This window comes from Myotis brandtii, unplaced genomic scaffold (genome assembly GCF_000412655.1).
Source record: "Myotis brandtii unplaced genomic scaffold, ASM41265v1 scaffold410, whole genome shotgun sequence".
Classification (NCBI taxonomy): Eukaryota; Metazoa; Chordata; class Mammalia; order Chiroptera; family Vespertilionidae; genus Myotis; species Myotis brandtii.
In genome coordinates, this window is record NW_005365764.1 from 2,169,182 (window position 1) to 2,186,376 (window position 17,195).

The window sequence follows — 17,195 nt, forward strand, 5'->3', positions numbered from 1 at the left end:
TATCTTTTTATTGATTTCAGAGAGGAAGAGAGAGGGAGAGAGAAACATCAATGATGAGAGAGAATCATTGATCGGCTGCCTCCTGTACGCCCCCTACTGGGGATCAAGCCCACAACCCGGGCATGTGCCCTGGACTGGAATCGAACCCTGGACCTTTCTATCCACTGAGCCAAACCAGGTAGGGCTCTATGGTGTGTTTTTTTGTAATCAGAAAAAAAAAAAAGGTTTTTTTTCCATATATAAAAAGTACCATGTTTGCTGTGAAAATTTTAAACAATACCCAGATGGGAAGAACACCTCCTAAACTATCACCTCAGAGATAGCCATTATTAACAGTTTTCCCAGATGCTTTTGCTTTATGTATGCTGACACAAAATAAATCTTAATTTTATTTACTCAAAATGGGATTGTGTACCATAGTATGCCGTTTTTACTCACATGCCCCTCTTTCAGAGTTTGGATTATGATCGCTGTATCAATGACCCTTACCTGGAAGTTTTGGAGACCATGGATAATAAGGTGAGTCCCTTATTGATCTCTTGGGACTGAGGAAGTCTTACGATAGCTCCTTTACCTTTATCCCTTGCACTTTTAACCCTCATGAGACAATAGCATTTATCCCTTAGACTACTTCCTCCTGCCAACCCAAATACCCGCTGACCCAACCTCTTAGAGTCCATCATTCTTGCATTATAAAGCACCCTCCATATCAGGCATCATCTTTGACATTTTTGCTGTCCTTGTGAAATTCACTCTAAAACTGGTTGGCCAAGATGTGTTCCTTCCCTGCTGCCAACATAATCCTGAAACAAACTGAGTCATTTTTTTCCTGTGTGAACAGAAAGGTCGCAGGTATGAGGCGGTGAAGTGGATGATGGTGTTTGCCATTGGCGTCTGCACGGGTTTGGTGAGCAGGCGGGGCATGAGGGGGTGGCGGGCCAGAGGGCTGGAGTGGGTCAGAGGTCAAGCTCCAGCCTGACATATAAGTTGTTTGTCATAACAGGGACTGCCTTGTCTTTTTTCCTCTTTCTTTTCTTAATTAATAATCTGACACTTTTTTATACTTCTCTTTTTCTTTCACTTTATGAAACAAAAGTAAGTCATACAACTTCGGTGTTCTTTAAAGCACTCAAAGGTTGGGTCAAGTTCTCTTACGATAAGCTATGGTCCTGTTAGGTAGACAACGTGGAGGGGAGAGTACTCAGTGGATGCTGAGTCACTCTGTAGGGAAAAAGCAAAGTGATGGGAACAAAACTAAAGCTTAGGCCCTTGCCTTTAGCACAGCGTGCCAGCCACCAGGACACCGCTGATCTCAGTGAATGCTTTGTCCTGACCTGGGCTCTTCCCTGCACATTGCTTGTTTTTTCTAGAAGGTGGAGCTGGCCGGTTTGGGCAGAGGATTATACCTGAAAGCATAGGGTTCTGGGGTCAGCACATTCACACATGAATCATGCACAAGAAAAGATTATGAAACATTGCCAAAGATGATAGTAGCACAAGGTCTGGAACCATAGCTGCTGACTTACCATGGTAAAACCTGGCAAAGAAAAGCTGAAAAAGGTTGCAGCCAGTCCAAACGAGACCGGTCCGATCTGATTCGCCATCGCTGTGTTAAATAGGGGGTTGTCTTGGTCCATTTGGGCTGCTATCACAAAAATGCCATAGACTAGATGGCTTGAAACAGACATTTATTTCTCACAGTTCTGGGGGCTAGAAGTTCAAGATCAAGGGCCAACAGATTAGTGTCTGCTGAGGACCTGCTTTCCAGTTCAGAGATGACCATCTTTGCCCTGTCCTCACATGGCAGAAGGGAGCAAGAGAGCTCTCTGGCTGGGGTCTCTCTTTAATCATGATAAACTTGGCATATAAGATAATGCATATTTTAAGTATATTACATTATAGTTCAACTAGAGGCCCGGTGCATGAAATCCGTGCACTCGGGGGCCAATTGGACAACCAGACACTTAGCATATTAGGCTTTTATTATATAGGATATTTGTGTATACTACATAGTGTTTATTACTGTAAGTCTAGTAACCCTCTCACCATACAGTTGATCCCCTTCACCTATTCTGCACTCCCCCAGTCCCTTTTCCCTCTTGGGGTCTCTTTATAAGGGCACTAATCCTATTCATGAGGGCTCCACCCTCTTGGCCTTATCACCTCCTAAAGGCCCCCACCTCCAAATACCATCATATTGGGGGTTAGGTTTTCAACATGAATTTGGAGTGGGGGGCAAACACAAACATTCAGTCCATAATAAGGGATATATATATATATATATTCCTAAGCAGCAGCCTATTTATCATCTTTCTCTAGAATTGACCACAAGTCTCATAATTAAGTATACATGATATACCCATAAAATGTAAACACGTTTTTAATATAATATAGCCACAAGTGCTGACCACAGTTTTTGTTTTCACGGCACTTGTCCAATTTTTACTGTAGTAAATTAGAGGTCAAGGAACATCTTAGTAGTTAAGACTAATGGCGTTTAGAGGCCTCTTTGGTAACATTCTGATGGATACCAGTGTGGGGCAACTTGGGTGGATTTAATTGTTTTGTGGAAATTTCAGAGTGTGAATTTTGCTATATATGGTTCTGGTTGCAAATTTCCCTGTAATAGGCATAGTCATTAGCTATCTAGTTGTTAGTCTTTCTGCCACTTTCATATCAAACTCCTTTGAACTGCCATTTATCAATAGTAACAGCTTTACCTCCCACCCTCATGTTAAAGGCAGGCAGACCTGCCTTTATAACGTACTACCTGTTCCTCTCGCTACTGGCTCTCTTGTCCTTTGATCTGTCACCACTTACTGCTTTAATGTTAAAAGCCTCAGCATTGGCTAGAGGGAAGTCTGGAGTTAAAGGCATGAATCCTTTGATCCTGAATCTACAAAATCAGAAGTCTTTCCAGTTCTCCTTTAAGCCCAGAGCAGGGACTTAGGAGAGTGGAAGAGTGGTTGACCAGGGTAATCATTGACTACATAAGACAGTTAAAAGTCAAAGTAGTGACTTACGTAAAATAGAAATAACCAACTTGCAAAACCCATATACAGCTAAGTGAATGTTGTCGTACAAAGTAATTTAAGCTAGCCCAGAGCAGATTGGCTCAGTGGGTTGGAGCATCATCCCATACACCTGAAGATGTTGAGTTCGATTCCCAGTCAGGGCACATACCCAGGTTGTGGGTTCAATCCCAGTCAGGGCCCATATGGGAGGCAGCTGATTGATATTTCTCACATCAATGTTTCTCTCTCTCTAAAATCAACTTAAAAGTTTGCTGTTGATTTTTTCAAAGTAATCTAAGCTCTGTGCTTATCTAGCTAAGCATCGCTAAAGACACAGTGGTCTTCCTTGGTCTCACATCTTTTTCTGCATAATTTTCTTTCTTTGCTTTACTTTGCTGCTCTCATAGCTGTACTCCATTCTTTTGTTCTTTAGTGGGCAGAGGGCAAGGCTGGAGCGGGGCCTCTGCAGAGCCAGAGTGACTAACGAAAGCCCATCCACCCACTGCTGGTTGATAACGCAGGTGGGCGTGCGCAGCAGGCGTGCGTGCACCGTGAATGCAGTGGGGGAAGTCTGTGCTTTTGAGGGCAGTGCCCGTAACACACCAGGAAGCTGTGTGACTGACGCTCCTTTGCTCTTCCCAGGTGGGTCTCTTTGTGGATTTCTTCGTGCGCCTCTTCACGCAGCTCAAGTTTGGAGTGGTACAGACATGTATCCTTTTCACGGTTTCTGATTGTGCTTTCTTGTCTAGAAATGAGTTGAACAGTAGACATGATCTGTGGAGAGCTATTATTAGCCATTCGGCTTTAAGGTGTTTATCATTGAAGGACACAGAAAGAACACTTTAATAATCAAGAGATACGTTCATGGTTGGTAAGACATAAACCACCAAGATGCCGCTTTCCCCAATCAATCTATAAATTCAGTGTAGTTCCAATGAAAGTGCAATAGAATTGTTCATAGAACTTGAAAATTCTCTTCCTAAGTTTGTTTGGAAGAGGCAAGAGCCAAAAGTAGTTGAGATAGTTTTGAATAAGCAGGAGACTTATATAATTTAAGATATAGTCATTGAGACAGTGTCACATTGGTGCAGTAACACCCAGACAATGGAAAATAGTGGAGAAGCAGAAACTGGCCTGTAGGGGTGTAGAAGTGCAGTGAATGACTGAGCCCGTGTGATAAATCAGTGAGGATAAAATGGGTCACTTAATAAAAGATGCTGGAACATCGGTTAACCATCTGGAAAAACATAATTAGATTCCTACTTTGTACTAGAAATTAATTCTAAATGGATTAAAGAGGTAAATAGGCAAAATGAAACTTTAAGAGACTGTATGATGTAAAGAGTAGGGAATCAGCTCTGGCCGGTGGTGCTTGGTGGTTAGAGATGGATTAAAGAGGTAAATAGGCAAAGTGAAACTTAAAGAGACTGTATGATGTAAAGAGGGAATCAGCTCTGGCCGGTGGTGCTTGGTGGTTAGAATGTTGTCCCTAGCACTGAAGGGTCTCGGGTTCGATTCCCAGGAAAGGGCACGTGCCTGGGTTTCAGGTTTCATCTCTGGCCCCGGTAGGGGCTCAGGCTGGAGGCCATGAATCAGTGTATCTCTCCCATCGATGTTTTTCTCTCTCTCTCCTTCCTTCCCTCCTGTCTCTAAAAATCAATGGAAAAAATATCCTCAAGTGAGAATTAACAAAATTTTTTTAAAAGGGTAGGGAATTATTTCTTAAAACGCCAGAAGGCACACAGTGAAAGGGAAAAGATCAGAGAACTTGATCACATCAAAGTCAATATTCTATTTATACAAACAAACAAAACCCAAAACAATAATGTAAACGAAGTGAAAAGTCCACAGCCTCAGCGAGGTTCTTCACTGTGCATTTAAGAGACATAATTCGTATCCAGAATAGAGGAGAACTACAACCCTAAGAAATAAAGCCCAACAGCCCAATAAATAATCTGGCAAAGGTGTCGAACAGCCATTCTCAGGAGAGGAAACTGAACAGCCAATAAACCTGTGCAAAAGTGCTCCCCTCACCACTGGTTAGGGAACTGGAAATTAATAAACAGGAAGCTGCTTCTTCCCATGACTCGTGAATGCCTCTCCCGGCTGTGGGCCTTAGACATGTACGAAGATGTGCACCGCAGCTTTGTGATTGCGAAAAGTTGGAATCACCCCAAATGGAGAAATTATGGTATGTTCATCTGATACAGAAGTTAAAATGAGCAAACCAGAACTGTTTATCAACATGGCTAATTTTCAGAACAGGCATCAACTGAGAGAGAGGAAGTTGGAGTATATTCCTAAAATACAATACCATATTTTAATTTTGAAACAAAGCAAGGATACATCTGAAAAACAAGTGCTAACCTAAGACTAAAAGGCCAAAGTGAAAGGCAACAAGCATTTATTCCAGATTCAGAGAATAGCTGTTTGGGAAGCCCTGGTTCAGGCAGAAGCCCCAATCGTGTTGCTGTTGGGAGGCGAAGGCGAGGGGTATTTATGAGAAAGGGAAGGGGGGGCGATTACATCAGTAGGAGGAAGAAGTTTCTCTGGGTGCTGGTAAGCTAAGGAAGGGATGTCTTTAACGTAAATGATGCTCTTGGTGTAATGTGTGCTTTCTTGTTATCTTTGTAAACAGTTGTTTGGAAACCTCTGCCTTAGGCCCAGTCCAAGAGTTAATTTGCCCGGTGGTGACATTCCTAGGGTTTGAGTAGTACAGCCGCAAGGCAGTTCCTCTGGGATGGCAGCTCCGACTCCACTTTAAAGTGATTCCATTTACATTTTCACAGAGGAAAGGCAGCGCGATAATTTCAGGGTAGTTAGTGTTTTCTCCCAGAGGAGAGAGGGACAGAAACATAAAGGTGTTTTTCTTAATGTTTTAATTTTTTTTTAATCATATATGAGCATTTATTCCAATACTGCTGGCAGTACGGAAGAGCAGCAGGCCATCCACAAAAATCTGCTCTGCAGCCCCCCATAAGCCAGCTGCTTATACTGGGGAAGCAGGAGGCTGGGGTGGGACTCCATTGTTTGCACAACAAGGTTGTTAACCTTTCCGTGATAACAGGCAGTTCTTGAATGAGAATGGACCACATTCAAAGGTTGACTCCAGTCCAAGGTTCACTCCCAGGTCCAAGGTTCACTCCCAGGTCCAAGGTTCACTCCCAGGTCCTGGGGCGTACAATTCCCAGCCAGATCAGAATGTCCTTTCTTTAACCAACACAAGGCAGTCATGGTTAACAGAGCATGATTAATATTTCCCATAACCATAGCTAGTCCCCAATATTCTATTTTTGCCCCTAACATTTCCCCACTGCTATTTCTATCATCTCATATCTATGAGATTAGTTTTAGATGAAAAGTCTCATCCTGCTGGAACTGCAGCTGCTTCTGCCTTGAAAGTAGTTCCCAGGGATGGAATACACGAAATAAATGAAGGATCTTGGATATGTTTTCTATAAACAGAATTGTCAGGAAGATTAAAACAGCACATTCCTTTACATTCCTTACAACCATGGTTATGCTGCAGCAGCAAACAATCTATTGCTGCCCGATTCTCTAGAACTGCCTCCCTGACCTGGCTCAGCTCTTGCTTTATCCCATGTATAGCCCTGGAGGTGGCATTACGGCTTTTACCCTGCTACAAGCCAGCCGGGTCACTTTTGCATTAAGGGAGCCTACCATTACCGGCATAACAAAAATGGTCAAAGCAATATAGGCAGCAGGCTCACAGGTGGAGACGGTCATTGCAGTCCGGTGCCTCGGGCTTGAGAAAGTCTCTTGGTTTAGACCCTGTGATGTTTCTGAGGCATAAAGACAGTCGGTCATCCTATGGAACAGGGCCCCCTGGTGCTGTTAACAGGGATAAATAGTTACCCACATATCAGAAACCCACCAGCCAGCATCTTAGTATGTCCATTACTATAAGGGAGGGTGAAATTATCAGAACAATTCATATTGTAGTTATTAGATACTTAAGGACAATAACTAGAACACCTGGTAGAAGTCAGACATTGGCCACAGGGAACGACTGCAGTAACTTTTAGAGGAAACATCCCTGCATCCTTTTCCCAGACAGAGGGTCCCAACATATAAAGGTCCCCATCTGTGACTTTCTCCCCAAAATGAATGGAAGAGTCTATATATTATCAGTAGGTGTCCCAACTCCTACTCAGCAAGGTAAAGGTCAGATCTATATAGGTTCCTCCACTGCCAGCTTCAGAGCAGTTGGAGTGGTGAAAAGCACGCCTCAGGGTCTTGTCCATTTCTCCTCCAGTTGGCCCATCGTCCTTGCTCTGCTCAGGTCTGTCTAACTGCCTACCACATGCCCTCAAGGATCTTGGCTCCGAATTCTTCCGGAGAAAAGGGGCACAGGGTCCCTTCTGTAACTGCTGCATGCTGAGGAGGGGCGAAGTTTTTCCTTCAGAGGCAAGAGCTGCTTGCTCTCTGTCAGAGGGACGATGAGGCCTGGGCACGGAAGGAGGTGGCAGGGTGTCTAGAGGTGGTATTCCCTGAGTGTGAGTAGGGCTTGTCAGCTGGTGGAGTCAAACTGTGTTATAAAATTTATTATTACTGGGCAAAAGTTAGAATAGCAAGAATTACGGCAATAGTCTGGTAAAAGAAAAAAACATTTCAGTTCTAATAATTTCCTATTGAAACACAATTTTTCTCTTTAAAATCACCCTCATTTTTATTAAAGAGCCAACTTAAAACCAATTTATTTACTGTATTAAGTCTAGTTACCATTTGGCTTGATTGTTTGCATGAACACAATAAGAATAACCGTTGATCACATAGACTATTTTAAAAAGATACGCTTTCCTGGAATTTCATGATCAAGCTTTAAGTAGCCCCGCAGGGCAAAGACGCTGAGCCACCTATCCGCCATCAGGTTTGCCTGCAATACCTGTAGATATGGGTGACTTCCTCAAGTTGAGGTCCCAGTGATGTCTTGAGGTTCCTTCTTTGCCATCTCTCAGGAAAGCAGCCTTTGTTTCTTACCTGGAAAGACTGCCATGAACCCTGTGACCAGGCAAGGCACCAGGCTTTCTCCAAGTTGCTCTTATTGGCTTCATTCCTTAAAGCTTTCCGGTGACATCCAGAGTCCAGGCATGTCTCTGCAGGCATGACACGCCAGTCAAAGTCTTGGTTAACAGCCACAATTGGAAACAGGTCTTATTGAATTCATGCAAAGAACGTATTGCCACTTACTAAGAATTGCCAAATTCTGGAGGGACAGGCAGGGAGAAAAATATATAATTTACCAAATTGCTTTAAAAATGCTACCTTATATCTGATAAACAAAAAGTTCAAGAATCAGCAATACTTTCAACAAAAGTTACAAAAACTGTATAATTATTTTCCATTCATTCAGTCCCATAATCAAATTTTTGTTTCTCCTGATTTTTTCTGCCAGTACTTCTATAAATCCAGATACTTTAGAGTAATGTGAATGACATGGAATCTTGTCCTTTCTGTAAAACACAGTATTCCAGGATAACAATTAGAGCTATAAATGGAAGCATAATATAGTTATTATTATTTGACAAAGCTTCCCATGTGCCTTAAGCAGAAAATTTTCCTTCATGAGAGAAAACAAATTCTTGAGGCATTTCAGGGCCAATTGGAATGACCTAAAGCCAATTCTAGGTCAAGAAAAGTTTCTTAAAATTCAAACCTTGGAAAGATTGTCAAACGTATTTTACCAAAAGATCATATACCAAATTGACAAAAGGGTATTAGACACAATCATAGGCTAGCAAACTTTAGTTCCCATGATTAAGAAGATGACTTTTTTTTTAATGAAAAAAAGTGCCTAATTAATATAACATACAACTATTTCCATAATTTATAGAACTTTTGCTTCCTGGGCAAAAGCAGGAAAGACCTTTTCCCTTTTAATAGACTAGAAAAGAACTAACTAAAATGAGGTTTATTCTGTAACTTCATTTGTCCTTGGGTGTGGTCAGTAAATGACACTGATTGGATTTCTGCTGTCTGTCTCCTGAGTAGGTTGACATTAGCTATTTACCCTCTGGTTAGGGAGCCAAAGTGCAAGTCATTTACTCTTAAGTGTGCTTGGTTTAGGGAAGATAGGATTTACTAGATGGCTGCCAATTGTTGTTTGACCATCTCAATTTCCCTATTGTACTACTCCTCCTAGCTTATTGGCCTGTGTCATTTATATAACTTCCGTTCAACATTTCTTTTTACAAATATTTTACAACTTTCACAAACCTTACAACTTTCAAAAATAACCAACTTTAGAACCCACTTTCTTTTCCTTCAAAATGCATCTCCATGCCGCATGCCTTCTATTACACCAAAACCATCCTTTCTTTCCAATTAGTTAGAATTCTTAACCTTAGAAACCTTAATTTTTAGGTGACATGTAAGTAATTAACATTCCTCAGATTAGCAATACATTCATATTTTTAAGAGATATTTCAAATAAAATACAAGACTTATTCATTAACAGATTCAAATCCACCCTCTAGATTTTTCATACGAGGCAAACTCAGATTAATAGTTCAGTATCCTGATATTTCAAAATACCTAGATATTTAAGAATTTTTACTAATTAACCCTGCAAACTCCAAAGTTTTTAGTTACCAAAGACTTTGGAAAACTATGTTTAGGTATATATAATTATCACTTTAAAAAAAGCTTTATCATAAACCCTTCACTTTAGTTATTTCATTTTGTCTTAACAACTTTGAGATTTTAAAGCCAATTATTATTACCCAAGGCATTTTCTAGACCAATTTTTTTTAACAGGGATAACTCACTAGCCTTAGGTGGCTTTAATGTGAAAGTACTATTTTATTTTTTCTTACAAAGAAGGAAGTGGCCCTCCACTGCTATTTTTGTAGTCTGCTGGGGGGCACTTCTGCAGATCTGATCCTCTTAGGAAAAGAACCTGTGGGGGGTGGGGGGCGTTCAGAAGGTTTACCTCCCATATCTTTATTTCTGAGTAGACTAACAACATGAAATCTTGCATATAAGATGATAGCTTTTAAAAATAAACAGAAAACAAACAAGCAAACAAAAACCCCTACAGTGAATAGATGAATATTCTGAAAAGGGTGGACTGGGACATTAGCCTTAGAATCTTCTCTCACACTAACCCAGCACAGCACAAGGGTTCTGAGTGGCACAAAGCCCAAACAGCAGACAGAGGATTCCTTATGTTCATAAACCAGCGAAGAGCAAACTAAGTCCCCCAAAGATAAGAAAGCAAGCAAAGAACATCAGTAACCAAGTTACAATACAGACAAGAACTTTCCCCAGCTTAGAGTTTCCAGTGGCTGATGCCTTGAGAGGGAGAGCAGGAAGGGTCCCCAAGATTAAGAATTCTTGGCAGCTGCTGGGAAGTTCCTGCAATCCCTGCCACGGGTAGCTGGAGCCCCTAGCAAAATAGGATATGCCCCATCTTTAAACAAATTAAACCAAAGACACAAAACAACAATCAGCAGAGACACTCTATGTACAATATTTACAGGTGGGCCCAACCCACAGGCAAGAGCGTCACACCATGCTCCTTGTCTGTCCAGCCACAGACACCTCAGAATGCCCTGCGTTTAAACTGACCGAAGCAGAGCAATGTCTCATGCCAGAGTGGGTCAGACTAAGGGCTCGGAGACCAGGCAAGAACCACTGGAGGTCCTTACCATCAGGAGCTGACCAGGCTCGTCCAGACGAGAGGCAGTAAAATGCCTCCTGTGCCATACACAGTGCATGCATCCTTACAAGGAAGCCCAGACGAGAGGCAGCCACTGCTTATGCCACACAAAACGCTTGATTCCTCCTACAAAAACGCTTGATTCAACTTAGGTCTCAGGTGAGACGACAGGGATTGCTGAGGCTGCGCCTGGAACTCACAATGAACATTCCTGACAGCGCTGCAAATAGGAGTCCAGGCCTCAGCCCCAGGAACCCCCAGTCCAGGCAGCAAGCACACTCACTCCAGAGGAGTCTCGCTTACGTCCCTTACTGGACAATCAGTGGGTCTGGGCTGCCTGTCACTACTTGATCGCTTACGTCTCTTCCTGGTCGCCAGAATATGTAACCGGACAATTAGTGGGTCCGGGCTGCCTGTCACTCCTTGAGCCAATTAAGCAGAGAGGGTTGAATCATATATGAGCGTTTATTCCAGTACTGCCAGCAGCATGGGAGAGCAGCAGGTCAGCCACAAAAATGGGCTCTTAACGTTTTAATTTTTAAAAGTATCGAGCAAATATGCTACCACCCTGAGATTTATTAAAGGTAGGGCTGGGAAGGTACGGGTGAGGGTTATTCTTCGCAATGTTTGAAGCATTTCATAATGAGAAACGGTGCCTAGTGTAGATGACATCTCAGGCAGTTTTCTTGTTCATACTCGACGCGGAGAACAGGAAGAGGCCAGTAAGCACTTCAAGAGGAGGAGCTGCCCCATGTCGGGTGTTTGCAGGAAAGGCCTTGGCGTGGCTGGGGAGCACGGTTCCTTAACTCACTCTCTAGCGGTGGAGGAATGCAGCCAGAAAGGGTGCCTCGCCTTGTCCCTCCTTGAACTCCTGGGTTTCAACTTGACCTTTGTCTTCCTAGGGAGTCTTCTTGTCCTAATTGAGGTAAGAGGCCTTTTTGTTGTCAAGACTTTGGGTCCTACACTCCTCATCTCCATCGCCATGACTGGGAGCTGAGAGAACTGAATTCGACTTGGAATATAGATTCCTGCAGAAAGTGGCCTCTCGTTCACTTAGAAATGTTTCCGAAAGTCAAGTGTGAGCCTGTGGTGAGATTAAAGAGCAAACATCTAGATGAGGAGGGTGGTTCTCCACCTTGGGGAGCACATCAGGGTAGGATCCCCTGGAGAACTTTAAAAATGACTGGCCCCCGGGCCCCAGCTCACGTGAGTGAGCTCAGGATCTCCAGAAGCGGGGCGCCTGCATGGATTGTTGAAGGCTCCGCAGGTGATGCTGAATCACTGTGAACTTTTTAGAAATGCACGTCCTCCCATCCCCCCTCAGACCTGCTGAGTCGGAAACCCAGGCCAGCAGGTCGTCCCTCTGGGGAGGTCGATGGATTTGAGTGTACGGGTGTGCCTCCTCTTCCAGCCAGTGGCAGCAGGTTCTGGAATACCCGAGATCAAGTGCTATCTGAATGGGGTGAAGGTGCCCGGAATCGTCCGTCTCCGGACCCTGGTCTGCAAAGTCTTCGGGGTGCTGTTCAGTGTGGCTGGAGGTAAGAGGGGTGTTTCTGACTGGTCCCTTCTTTTCTTCAAAGGGTGAAGAGGACAAGAAGCATTCTGTATGTAAATGAAGTAGATTTGGATTGGAGGGCCTGCCCTTAACAAATCTCTGTACTTTCTGTTCATGGCTTCGTTTTTTAAATGCAGACCTGTTAGTTACCATTCAGAGCTCTCTGCGTAACACATTAGGTTTTGAAGTAGACCCACCATCCAGTTGGTTTATGGAGTTGGCTTTTAGCAAAGTCAGTGAGCTTTTTGTGTAAACAGCTAGATAGTCAATGTTTTAGGCTTTGTGGGCCAAAGAGGCAAAATTGAAAATATTATTTAGGTGCTTAAATTTACATAACCATTTAAAACATATCCAGGTGAGAATGGAAAAATTATTCTTAGCTCGCCAGCTGTACAAAAACAGCGAGCCGTTTGGCCCACAGACTGTAGTTTGCTGATGCCCAATTGAGAGTTTAAAGAGTATTTTCTCTTATTCGATGGGAATTTGACTCTTTCTGTTAGACAGTCACAGGAGCATCTGTTTTATCGAGAGGAAGGTTTACACAGCAGAGGTCTCCCGAGCCAGAGTGGTTCTGTGCTGACTGATGGTCTCCTTCTCCACCTGCTCCCAGGGCTCTTTGTGGGGAAGGAAGGCCCCATGATCCACAGTGGAGCCGTGGTGGGCGCTGGCCTCCCTCAGGTAAGGTTGCTGGGTTGGGAAGGTGAGTCCCTTGCAGTGGTCTCCCAGGCAGGAGTGTCTGGAAGAACATCCATTGGCAGCACCCTAGCGTGGCTTTGGAGTCTGACGTCAGTTTGGGTTGATGTAAAAACTATGTGGCCTGTCTCCTGGGAGAGGGGGTAACTGGTACCCCAGAGATTTAACTAGGTCCTAGGAACAGAAATGGCACATAAAGTCTGTTCAAATGAAGTCACCTGGTGCTCCCACAGCCATTGCCCGGCGCCTCCACGGAAGGTGGCTCAGTGGGTCAGCTCAGCGCTGCCCTATCCCAAGATGCTAGAAGCACGTCTGAGGTGGTTCCGGGCACGGCTGTGCTGCGTGCACCCGAGGTAGCACAGGACTAATAACACAGGGTGAGGAGCTAGCTCAGGACGGCGAAGCTCCCATCCTTACGGGCTCTCCGATTCGGGCTGCAGGTTGGAGACACCTCGGTTCCTTGTGGTCCGTCACTTGTGGGCATGTTCCTCTCTCGTCCTGAGAGGAGGGAATGTTCCTAGTGAGTGGTCAAAGCCAAGGAGAGAAGACTTGCCCAGAGCCCATCTTCTGCTCTCTCTCTGCTGCTGCCTCACCCTCCCAGCCAGCCCCGGCCTCCCAGAAGTGGGCAGGGACGGTGGGAGCGTGAGCATTTGGGGGACAGGTTGAAGGTGGTGCTTGGGCCCTTCCTTACTGCCACCCCTGAGCAGGGCTCACGGTATCTTCTGCAGCAGCTTTCATTTCCTCCTAGCCCTTCGCTCAGCTGTTTCCTTCCCCATTTTCTTTCTGACTTGTTGATTATGTACAAAATGCAATTTCGGAAGAGCCTAGAAATTTAGGGGCAGGAAAGGAAGTTTCTCCCAGAGACAGCTTCTTTTTCCCAGGCTGCTCGTCTGGACTCTCCCTTCTGCAGCACATCTGCCTGCTGTGCTCAAGGCGGGGGCTCCCGCGGGGTTCCTGCAGGTGGCCTGTGGGCCCCCCTCTGACTTGGTTTTCTCTTGTTTTAGTTTCAGAGCATCTCCTTCCGGAAGATCCAGTTTAACTTCCCCTATTTCCGAAGTGACAGGTATGGAAAGGTTAGGAATTGGATTTTCTTTTCTTTAAGTTAAATTTATTGGGGTGACATTGGGTAATAAGATTATATAGGTTTCCAGTGTAGATTTCTAGGCTACATGATCTGTATATTGCATTGTTTTACCATCACCCAAAGTGAAGTCATCTTCTGTCACCATACATTTGGCTCCCTTTGCCTTTACTACCTCCCACCCCCTTCCGTCTGGTAACCACCATATTGTTGTCTGTGTCTGAGTTTCAGTTTTATATCCTACAGATGAGTGAAATCACATAGTTCTTAGCTTTTTCTGATTGACTTACTTTGCTTAGCATAATCTGAAAGTCCATCCATGTCACAAATGGCAGTATTTCATTTCTTATGGCTGAGTAGTATTCTATTATGTATATACTAGAGGCTGGTGCATGAAGATTTGTGCACTCAGGGCCGGGGATCCCTCAGCCAAGCCTGAGCCCTCTTGCAGTCTGGGACCCCTCGGAGGATGTCCACCTGCCAACTTAGGCCCACAGCCCAGGAGCCCTCAGGGGATGTCCGTAGTCGGATATCCTTAGCACTGCCGAGAAGGGAAGAGAGGCTTCCGCCACCGCCGCCGCTGCACTTGAAGCTGTCAGCCCAGCTTGTGGCTGAGCGGAGCTCCCCCTGTGGGAGCACACTGACCACCGGGGGCAGCTCCTGCATTGAGCATCTGCCCCCTGGTGGTCAGTACGCGTCATAGCGACCGCTTGTTCCGCCCTTAGGATCAATTTGCATATTACCCTTTTATTATATAGAATGCCACATCTTCTTTATCCAGTTGTCCATTGAAGGACACTTTGGTTGTGTCCATGTCTTTTGCCACTGTGAATAATGCTGCAGTGAATATAGGGGTGCATAAACCTTTGCCAATAAAAGTTTTCAAATTTTTCGGTTAAAAACTACCGAGAAGAAGGATTGCTGGGTGATATAGGAACTCTTCTCTTAATGTTTTGAGGCACCTCCATACTGTTTTCCATAGAGGCTGCACCAGTTTACATTCCCTCCAGCAGTGATGAGGGTCCCATTTTCTCCCCAACCTCTCCACCACTTATTATTACTCATCTTGTTGATTAATAGGAATTGGAGTTTTTTTTTCTTTTTTTAAAGGTTTTTTGTTGTTGTGTTTTTCTTCTTCAGAGAGAGGGGAAGGGAGAGGGAGAGAGAGAGTTCATTGGCTGCTTCCTGCCCCACAACCTGGGCATGTGCCCTGACCCGGAATCAAACAGGCAGCCTTTTGGTGCATGGACAACACCCAACCATTGAGCCACACTGGCCAGGGCAGAATTGGATTCTCTTGAAAAAAATAAACTGTCCATTTACTGCCTCTCAGACACCATACTTGCTCTAGCTGGCTTATTGCCTCCCCTGCTGGGCAGGTCGCGTGCAAAACCCGGTGTCAGAAAGAAGGTGGGCTTTGAGCTACTGTCCTGAAAATAAGCAACCAGGGCCCGACTGGTCTCGTGGCTGCCACTGTGTCGTGACCTAAGGCCTGGAAGCATCTCAGGCAGTGGCGGTGAAAAGCACGGCCGAGACAGTCCACAGCTACTCGCAAGAGCATCGTCCATATTCCAGAGCAGTGTGCTGGGTCGCCGCCCTGGGTGGGCAGGTGCTCTTCTCGGAACTTTTTGCCCTGTGGGATCTGTGTGTGTGAAACTGGCTGCACACGAGGCCCTTGGAATCGGCCCTGGGTCAGAGCTGTGGTCTACCTTCCCGCCTTGGTGCTCCGCATGTCATTGTCACCTGCTCCTCTGCATGTCACCAGCACTTCGGCCTTTTCATGAGGCTGTGCCCTTTGGAAGGAAGATCTGGGGAGAGTGTAGCTCAGCGGGGACTGAGCCGGGGCTGAAATTCCATCTTCAGAGGAGACTGGTGTGAGGGGGCCTCTCCCCCTGGAGGAACTCGGGCTGCGGAGTGGATCTGGCTCTCAGGTGAACCTGTTCGTTGCCCAGTTGGCCTGCTTCAAACCCTGACTTCATGGGTCCTTCATGAGATAAAATGTTGGCAGAGAAGGCCCTGGCCGGTGTGGCTCAGTTGGTTGGGCGTCATCCATGCACCAAGAAGTTGCTTCTTTGATTCCCGGTCAGCGCACGTGCCCAGGTTGCAGGCTCAGTCCCCACTTGGGGTGTGCAGGAGGTAGCTGATCGATGTTTCACTCTCACATCAACATTTCTCTCTCTCTCAAAATCAATTTAAAAAACACACACAAACGTTGGCAAATAAGGCAGGGAAAACCGGCTTTTGTGGCCTGAGGGCTCTTTGTCCAATAAAGCATCTGTCTCTTCTTTCCTCAGAGACAAGCGGGACTTTGTATCAGCAGGTGCAGCTGCTGGCGTCGCTGCAGCCTTCGGGGCTCCCATTGGGGGGACCCTGTTCAGTCTGGAGGAGGGCTCGTCCTTCTGGAACCAAGGGCTCACGTGGAAAGTGGTGAGGAGGACTTCCAAGGACAACCTTCTCCTGGACATAACCACCCCGTTTAAGCGGTAGTTCTGACGAGCCCAGTCCTTTGCTTTAGACGCCCGTAACTGCCGAACTGCGGGCTTTCCTGTGCTTTCCGTACGCACACGCTCCCATCCCCCACATCAAGCTGCCAGTATCGTCTCTTGTTGATGAGCCACCTGGCGTGAAGGCGTGGGACTGGTCATGAGGCGGCGGCAGAGCCCAGACTTGAACCCCGACTCCTGCCTTAGAGTAGCGCGTTCTTCCTCTCATGTTCACTCTTTCTCTTGGCACAGGATTCAGTGTGTATCTGGCTCTAAGTAAACAGATCTCACAACAGGCTGTTGAAATGAAAGCTTCTGTGGCCTGTGGTCCAGTTGTCCACATGGGGTGCCTTTCTTGCCGTGGTTACCGGACACCTGTACCGGGCCTGGAGTCGGCAGGTTTCTGTGTAGAGCAGCAGGTGTTATGAGGAGGGACAGGGAGGAAGTAGGACTTGTCGCTATTGAATGTTCTTGTTTTTGTCACCTGTCCCTAGCTCTTCTGCTCCATGTCTGCCACCTTCACCCTCAACTTCTTTCGTTCTGGGATTCAGTTTGGAAGTTGGGGCTCCTTCCAGCTCCCTGGATTGCTGAACTTTGGCGAGTTCAAGGTATGCTTTGTCTTTTTCCCCCAGAATTTCTTTCTTTTTAAAAAATAAGATGCAATTACAAAATTTTTTGATATATATAT

At 45.3% G+C, this 17,195-nt stretch overlaps 1 protein-coding gene across 1 annotated transcript in view; it reads left to right on the forward strand.

Annotated features, from left to right (window-relative positions):
• CLCN6 (chloride channel, voltage-sensitive 6) overlaps window positions 1-17,195 on the forward strand; it is a 33,718-nt gene that overhangs the window by 2,657 nt on the left and 13,866 nt on the right. Inside the window, exons 3-11 of the mRNA XM_005873480.2 lie at window positions 454-519; window positions 842-907; window positions 3,657-3,723; window positions 11,514-11,620; window positions 12,107-12,233; window positions 12,861-12,928; window positions 13,948-14,006; window positions 16,319-16,451; window positions 17,002-17,115. Coding sequence (XP_005873542.1) covers window positions 454-519; window positions 842-907; window positions 3,657-3,723; window positions 11,514-11,620; window positions 12,107-12,233; window positions 12,861-12,928; window positions 13,948-14,006; window positions 16,319-16,451; window positions 17,002-17,115 — 807 coding nt within the window. The remainder of the gene's footprint in view (window positions 1-453; window positions 520-841; window positions 908-3,656; window positions 3,724-11,513; window positions 11,621-12,106; window positions 12,234-12,860; window positions 12,929-13,947; window positions 14,007-16,318; window positions 16,452-17,001; window positions 17,116-17,195) is intronic.